The 8,852-nt window shown below is 33.0% G+C and overlaps 1 protein-coding gene across 1 annotated transcript; it reads left to right on the plus strand.

Moving 5' to 3' along the window:
* The first annotated feature begins 581 nt into the window (after positions 1-581).
* LOC110618854 (nucleobase-ascorbate transporter 4) lies at positions 582-5,828 on the plus strand. The gene is made up of 14 exons (XM_021762116.2): positions 582-1,085; positions 1,913-2,016; positions 2,175-2,357; positions 2,741-2,841; positions 2,928-3,003; positions 3,192-3,251; positions 3,660-3,844; positions 3,922-4,018; positions 4,134-4,220; positions 4,463-4,521; positions 4,606-4,697; positions 4,918-4,995; positions 5,127-5,287; positions 5,407-5,828. The coding sequence occupies exons 1-14, from the start codon at positions 587-589 to the stop codon at positions 5,608-5,610; spliced, it is 1,986 nt and encodes a 661-aa protein (XP_021617808.1). The 5' UTR covers positions 582-586; the 3' UTR covers positions 5,611-5,828.
* The last annotated feature ends 3,024 nt before the right edge of the window (positions 5,829-8,852 follow it).

Below are 8,852 nucleotides of genomic sequence, written 5' to 3' on the forward strand. Positions count from 1 at the left end.
CTTATTCGACCTTTATATCGTAGAATCTCTCTTTCTTTGAAAGATTTTATTTGATGAAATTTTATTAATAAAATTAATAATTTTGCTTAAAAAAAGGAAAAAATTCTGCGAACTATACTACGATGTTTCCTCCAAAGGAATCTGCACCCACCTCATCCATGGGACCAATATTCCCTCTTTCTTTTTCTTTTTCTTTTTTTTTTTTCTTTTTTCAATAGTCAACTCTCTAAGTCTATATATAAATATATAAAAAATTATTTATATATATTAATTATGGTATCATTCGTATGTTTAGGATAATTAGATTTAAAATAATAAAAACTCAATTAAATTCAGATAAATTGATTATGGTTCATTGTCATTGCAGTGTGTATATATATATTACTTAGTTTCTATTTTAAAATCAGTCGATTAACTCATTTTTATAAAATTAAATTCTTTAATTTTTCTGTAAAAAAAATGGTTAATTATTTTAAATTTTTATATTATTTAGTTTATATAATTTTAACTATATATATTATTTAATACTTTCTTATCAAAATTAAAATAAAGAAAGAAAACGCTATATAAAGGGAGACGGACAGAGATGGGCAATGATGAGATGAGAGTGGAAATGTGGGTCGCAAACTGCACATGTTGCCAACATACATCTCCTCTGGATTATTTTCCAACATGTCCTTCTCGTTCCCATCCATTCCACTGTTGCCAGTGCGTCCCCAGCTGTCCTTTTTGCCTCCAAAACAAACTTGCCTTCGGTTACTGTGTCCTTTCTTGTTCTTTTTGCCCACACCCGTCCACTGCACCAGACGGACCAACACCTGAAACAACTAAACCAGTCACCGAAATTTCCAATCCAGGAAGCGAAACATCTGAAACAAACAAACCAGGAAGTGAAACATCTGAAACAACCAAACCAGGCGATAAAACAACTGAAACAAGTAAACCGGGCGACGAGACACCTAAAACAACCAAACCGGGTGGCGGAACACCTGAAACAACTAAACCTAGCAGAGGAGGGCCAGGCGAACCACATAGGAGCACAGAAGACACCATCCAATTCCCCATTTCGACAAATCCTTCCTGGAGTAATATCTCTGGCTCTCTCTTTTTCTCTCTAAGTGCACAACATATTCCTGCTAAGAAGATAGAGTTGGTGAGGTTTCGGAATTTTTTTTGAGCTGAACACTATCCAACGTGATCAATGAGTATAATCAGTCAACTGTTTTTCAAGTTTGTAATCATTAGTTATTTGGACTGAGATCACTTTTAAATAATTATCTAATTATTACTTTTGAACACTCGTGAAAATATTTTTTTATATTTAAAATAATTAAATATTTTAGTTAATAAAAAATATTTTTTATTAAAAAATTTAAAATATTAAAAAAGTAACTTTTTCCTTTTAATAACTTATTATTCTTTTTGAAACTTTTATATATAAATTTATATTAATAAATTGGCATTGCAATGAATAATGTGTCTGCTAAGTATTTCGCTGTCTTTAGTGACGACAGGTGTTGGATATTTCCTTGGTAATATATGGTAGTAATTATCAATGATAATAATATATTATTTTTAATAATATAAAAAAATAGATTATATTAAAGTTAAAGTATTTTAATTAAATTAAAAAAAATAAAAAAATATTAAAAAATTAAATTCAACTCAATCAAATTGAATCAGATCGATTCAATTCAATTTAATTTTTAACCAAAATCAGATAAATTCAGTTTTTATAAATACTAAAATTTAATTGTTAATTTATTCAGTTAGGTTCGATTTTAAATCAAATCGACTCAATACTCACTCCTAATAATTGTTAATAATATCTTATTTATTTTTAAAATTTTTTGTACTGAAATAACAAAATCTGGATATTTTGTGTAACAGTTGATTTGGATAAATTGATCAGGTAATCCAAAACTTTATGGTTGGGGATTCCAGCATTGCCTAGTGAATGTGGGAAGTAGCCTCGTCGTTTCCTCCATTATGGTCAATATTGGCCGAGGTGGCAATGTAAGCAGCCCATGTGCTCTCGCAATACTTCTGTCTTTTTATCGTTAGATTAAAGTTTCATTGATCTTTTTCTTTCATCATTTAAATTGAATGATTTTAATATGGGATTTAATTATTGAATTAATTAATAATCCTAATTTAATTGGATGTATGATCAGGTAGAGAAAGCAAAGGCAGTACAGGCTTCGTTGTTTGCAATGGGAATAAATACAATGCTGCAGATTTGGATTGGTACTCGGCTTTCTGTGTCTATGGAATCATCCCAAGCTTACACCATTCCTATCATTTCTATTGCTTTATCAACTTTCAGTAATTATAGTGACTCACTTGATTCCCATCAGGTTGGTTGCTTTTTTTTCTTTTTGAACAAAATAATAAATTTTATCAATTAAATTTTATCTTTTTATATTTAATTAAATATACTCTATCGTTATTTATATAATTAAAAATTTATAAAATTATTTCACTATTAAATATATTTAAAAATTATTATTTATATTATTATTTTTTAATTTTTATCAATAATTTCATAATAGCAATATAATTTATCTTTATCAAAATATTAAGATCATTACTTACGCCTCTTGCATCAAAATGTTAAGATAAAACTATATTACCACATCATTATCATTAATTAAAATATTAGAATTTTCTATTAAAAAATTACAATTAAATTTCTATGCTTTATAAAAACTTATGAATTAATGTGGTATGATATTATTAGAGGTATGAGGAATTCATGAGACGTGTACAAGGAGCAAGTCTCATTTCGTCCATCTTCCAAATGGTGATTGGTTTCTCTGGTTTGGGAAAATATTTTGCTAGGTATACATCAATTACTAAATTTGGAATTTTCATTCTCCATAATTACAACCTTAACCAGATTTGATTTGTTTTCGAATGGCATGCAGACACCTTAGCCCACTGGCTTCTGTTCCTCTTGTAACTCTCACGGGACTCGGACTCTACGTCCGTGGATTTCCACTGGTAAACGCATAATATATTTATTTTTAATATTAATTATTATAAAAATATTTACAAATCTACGTAAATCCATATTATAAATGTATGAATTTCACGTAGATTTCTCACGAATCCGGTATCGGACAATAGTTTTTTAATTATTATTATTATTTACTGTGATGATCTTCCATTGGTTGGGTTATTGCTTGTAGGTGGCCAAGAGTATTGAAATTGGACTCCCAGCTTTAGCTATTCTGGTTTTCTTGACTCAGGTGAGTAATGTGCTTCATCATTTCAGTTTCAAGTAGTAACTTCATTGGAAGGGTTTCCCTGGCATCTAAACTATTACAAGGATTTAGATATATTTTTTTAAGGTAAAGCAAAATTCCATTATGTCTTCAACCCTTATAAACCTTCATTGTTACACAGTCTTAGACACATGAAGCCAAGGTCATTTTCTCTCACAGATACTTCACATCTAATCCTTATCATCTTTGATTTGCTGGATTTCAAGAAATGAAGCAATGGAATTTGAATTATTGTGCAACTTCATACTTATTTTGAATATAAATTGCATGTACAATTTAGCTAGAGAGCCTATAAACTTTAATGTAATTTTCAGAATATTTTTAGCTGATGATCTTGGTGTTCTATCTTGTTGATAATCAACGCTATTACAGTTTCTTCCCCGCATATGGAAAGCAAAAAAAGAGATGGTTGGACAAGTAGCAATCGTATTATCTGTTTCAATTGTATGGATTTATGCAGAGATTTTGACTGCGGCTGGTGCATATGATAATACAACTCAACAAACACAAACTTATAGCCGTACTGATAGTTCTGGCCTCATTGATGCTGCTCCTTGGTAAGCCTCATAGTCTGCCAACTAAAATTTAAATTCATCTCCAATTTGATTCTATAAAACTATGAATTATATTGCAGGATAAAAATTCCACTTCCATTTCAATGGGGAACGCCCATTTTTGAAGCTGGTGATGCTCTTTCAATGATGGCTGCTTCTCTTGTAGCTGTTATTGAGGTTTGATTTATAAGTTTTTACCTTAGAATTCATTGCTTCTTTTCTACAAGGCTCCATGCTTCATGAAAGCTCTTCTCCTTCCCATGGACTCTCTCTTGATTTTAAGTTTCTGCAGTCTTCTGGTACATTTTTGGCATCATCAAAACTAAGCGGTGCTCCTCCTATACCTCCCAGTGCACTGACTCGTGGTATTGGCACTCAGGTAGGAAGTGATCGATGTTGCATCATATTCTCTTAACACCTTTAAGATTTTAAGAGCATGGCCAAAATTAGCTTAAATAATTTCGGAGTCATTTCCACTTATCCCAAAATGATTAATTGAAATTATTTAGTAATTTTGAGCTAGTTATTATATATATTTATCAATCCTGCTACTTGATCTAGCTATGTGGGAACCATACAAACATACTCTAATTCTGCATCACTTGTTCTATCAACGTCCAGGGAATAGGAACCATGATAGATGCAGTATTTGGAACAGGAAATGGCTCTACTGCTTCAGTGTAAGACCTTTAAACTTTGGAATAATTTCTGTAATGTAACATACTTCACTTCTATGGGAGGCCTTATTTTTTTCACTTGAACAGGGAAGACGCTGGTCTATTGGGACTAACACAAGTAGGAAGTCGGAGGGTCGTTATAGTATCAGCAATCTTTCTGGTTTTCCTATCCATGTTAGGTGGAATAATAGTATTCCTCGTACTGCAAGATTTTTATATTATTTTTGTTTTGTCTTAATCAATTTACTTATGATTGTACTTCCATAGAGTTTTGGGTTGCTTTTGTTTTCCTCAAAAAAATATCATTTCTGCTCAAACAATGTAGCTAATAGGCTCTTACTATATAAGTTTGTTCACTGAGTGATGATTCTGATGGGTCATATGATCCATCTCCAACAGGAAAAGTTGGGGCCTTTTTCGCTTCAATACCATTGCCAATTGTGGGAGCTCTCCACACTCTCCTCTTCCCTTATGTGGGTATGTCTCCCCTTTCTCTGTTTATCAGTCAAACATATTGCTGATCATCAACTGAACATTGAATATTGCTAAAACTCAACACAATGAAAAGTCTAAGGATGTTTTGACAGTTATGAGATTACGTATTGCAGCTTCAACTGGTCTTGAATATCTGGAGTATTGCAACGTGAATAGCTTCAGATCAAAGCTCATTCTAGGTTTTTCTCTCTTCATGGGTCTCTCTGTTCCTCAATACTTCAAGGAATATGTTTTTCTTACTGGTCATGGTCCTGTTCACACTGGCTCCACCTGGGTACGTGAGTATGAAATGCAGCTAATTTCTCTTAATGGTGTAGACTTTTATAGCTCATTAAACAAATTCAGATTCATAATATGATGATGATGAAGCTGTTGTAATTTCTTTGCTTCCAGTTCAATGACGTAATCCAAGTGATTTTCTCATCTCCACCAACAGTTGCTCTTATAGTTGCTTTCTTTCTGGATAGAACTCATACTCCTAGAGCCCGCTCCACCTGGAAAGACAGTGGCAGGCATTTGAAGGAGCAATCAGATGAGTCGGAAAAGACTCGAGAAATCTATGATTTAATTACTTCACTTGGTGATATGTGCTCTTAATTCTAACTGATATGTTTCGTCCACTGTACATGAAACAATATGTGCTTTCTTTTTCTTTTTTCTTTCATGGTTACAATCGGCCTCGATTGAGACTCGAACTTAAAATAAAAACTAATGACGAATCCATTTTCAACCATTGGTGCATAGAGTAACTAATTTGTATTATAGGGTTTAATATATGTAATATGTTTCCCATGCAAATGAAGAAATTTAATAATTTAGAGTGTAAAAAAAAATATTAATGTCCATATCATTTAACTTAATTTCCCGTTAAAATAAAGCCTTTTCTAGAAAAGGTGTAAAAAAAAAATTTTAATAAGGTTTAGTCTGGTGGAAAGTGCATCCTAGTTGTTTTGAGAGGTCTAAGGTTCTACTCCCCCAACCCCCTATTTCAAAAAAAAATATAAAATAATTGAGAATATGCAAAATACTTCCCTTATAGGAAGAGATGACTTGAATAATAGAAATAGAAAAATAAATAAATATATTGCTTTAAGAGTTTTAAGTTTTTTTAAGAAGAGTTTGAGTTAGATATAGTACCAAGCTCGTAAATGCATTCTTTTTTGAGGCCTAACGAATAGAATTCTTCCTAGTCATATTATAGCAGTTCATATAATTAATAGGTTATATTAGAGCCAATAGTTCAATAAGAACGAGTATCAATATAGTGTCAACTATTCTAGTAGTGCCCTTATTAGGTGGATTTAAAATCAATAAATATATTGTCTAAAGAATTTGAGTTGCATGCGGTAACAAGATAATAAGTATGTTATTTCATAAGATCAATCAAGTAGGATTCTTTTTAGGCATCTTACGGTTCTCCAAATATCTAACAAGTGATATTAGAGCCGATGGTTCAGTAAAGTTGAGTATTAACATAGTATCAACTATTTCAGTGGTACCTCACAAGTGGATGGATGCTCAAGGAGACTCTTAAAAGATCCACTAGAGCAATAATGTACTCCTTTAAAGAAAAATGAGACATATGATGACTCTTATTAAGAAGGATTCTTTTCAGACAGACTGTGGACTCCTGAGCCTCTAACCAAAAGTTTAAAGACACTAAATGGTAGAATATTTAAAGTTATAAGGACTAAATAATATATGTAAAATGTATAAATAAATTCAAATTAGCTAACAATTTTTTTAACCGAGGGATTAAAGGATTGGATTTTACAAAAGGTAGAGATATTTTAATTGAGTATTTAAAATAAAGACGAATTAGTTAATTTCATAATAACTTAAGAACTTGATAATAATTTACCGAAGAATTAACGAGACAAAGACATCCAAAGGATATGATAGATAAGTCTCCAGTATAATTTTTTCTTTCATTCATTATAAACCACTGAAATTATTTATAAAAAGGAATTGTCCTTTATTAAAACTCATAGCAGATGAAGCCCTTTAACCTTTTTTTTTTTTTGGAGATAAAAGGAAGAGATTACATTGGATGTGGAGAAAAGAACATGAAACTGATACAAGGGATTATCGGGAAAATTCAGGTCTTTAAGCACGATCGAGGCAATGAAATGTGCAGCATTATTTGCTTGTCTTTGAATAAAGGAGAAATCTGCTGATAGGAAATGATGTAAGGACAAGAAACCCGTAGCTACACCTTGAATGTCATGGATAATTCCTTAGATATTTGAGGGAGGAAGGTTGCCTTTGGTTGCTTGTGTCATAGATAGAGAGTCTCCTTCGATAATGATATTCTTGAATCCATGATTCCTTGCCAAGATCATAGCATCCCAACATGCTAAGGACTCCAAAGTTAAAGGATCTGAAATAGTAGGTACTCTTCTACAACTCCAACCCATGAGTCGACCCAAGTGATCTCGAGCTATTGCTACAATTGCACCCAAATTGCTTCTCTTTTGAACTCCAATATCAAAATTAATTTTAATAACATTAACTAGAAGGGGTGACTATTGTTGTCTATGCTCAACCGCTAGTTGCCTCATTGCTGGGGCTCTAAGTGAAGTTGAAGTGAACTCTTCCAGGTGGTTCATTGCTTGCCTAACCATGAATAGAAAGTTGCTAGTATTGAAATATATGAAGGTTCCTGCTTTATAACTGCCACAGAAGAAAAATAAACATTGAAGTTAGTTTCTTACCTGAATCATTTCGGTTGAGCTGTTCAGTAATTCTGGACCAATAATCTTTTATTGGATGATATAGAAGGAGGTTTGATTTTAATTGTAAGGGGGGACTGGAACCAAAAATGGGTAGCTCTCGAACAAAGAAAGATAGGTGCTGTTGAGTTTCAATCTCCCCTCAAAAATCACAATCTCGCAGCGTATGGCATATGCCTCTGTGAATAAAATCTTTTGTAGGAAGTCTTTCCCTCAAGAGTTGCCAGAGAAACAAGTTGAGTTTGGTTGGGAGGTACATCTTCCAAACATGCTTCCAAAAAGTCTCCAAATTGCCTGTGGTGGATGGGCTTGGTCCTGCTTGAGTGGTTTAGTTACCATTCTTCAGAATTTGATGTGATATATGGTAACTGGATTTCACTATATAATAACCATGATGAGTATGGTATCATACCAATTTATCTTCCCCATGGAGAAGATTAATTGGAATATTGAGAATGTAGGGGATATTCTCCGTACAAAGTTATTGCACAACCTTCTGCTATTCCAAGCTAAAAGTTTTTCATCCATCAATTGTTGCACCCATACACATGAGGAGTCATGGTCCATTTTGGTTCTTGGAGGGAAAGGGAACAGGTGGGGAACCCAAGAGTCTTCTTTGCACCGAATTGCTTTGCCATCATTAACACTCCATCGGATACCCTCAGAAAGGATTTGTCTTCCCCAAATTATGGTTTTCCATCTTTAGGAAAGAACAATGAGGATTGGCTTTTAATACCCGTGCTAAAAGAGAATTAGGGTTTGAGATTAGTCACCATCCCTGCTTTACAAAAAGGGCATGTTGAAAGCATGAAGGTCTCAAAATTCTAAACCCCATCTTATTTTCGGGTCACAAAGGGATTACCAATATATTAGATGGAGTTTTTGCTCATTTGACTTTTGTTTTACCAGAATCGCATAGTAATGCTGGTTGATAATGGTGAGATCTGACGAGGTGTCTAGATGAGGAACCTAAGCAGAGGTCTGATTCGTTGGGTTGATCATTATTCTGTGATTGGTCCGTTAGATCCCTTTATGCTTGGCTTTAAGGAATGAGACCTGTAAGATGAAGAACACAGTCAGGGGACCACCGGAGAAGTTCCCAGTGAA

Source organism: Manihot esculenta, chromosome 7, assembly GCF_001659605.2.
Source record: "Manihot esculenta cultivar AM560-2 chromosome 7, M.esculenta_v8, whole genome shotgun sequence".
Lineage (NCBI taxonomy): Eukaryota > Viridiplantae > Streptophyta > Magnoliopsida > Malpighiales > Euphorbiaceae > Manihot > Manihot esculenta.

What these genes read in the sequence shown, in the direction of transcription:
- LOC110618854 (XM_021762116.2), top strand. Translation starts at nt 587, where the DNA reads ATGGGCAATGATGAGATGAGAGTGGAAATGTGGGTCGCAAACTGCACA. An exon ending in CTCATTGATGCTGCTCCTTG is followed by an intron (nt 3,845 to 3,921) that starts GTAAGCCTCATA and finishes ATTATATTGCAG; the next exon opens with GATAAAAATTCCACTTCCAT. An exon ending in GGTTTTCCTATCCATGTTAG is followed by an intron (nt 4,698 to 4,917) that starts GTGGAATAATAG and finishes CATCTCCAACAG; the next exon opens with GAAAAGTTGGGGCCTTTTTC.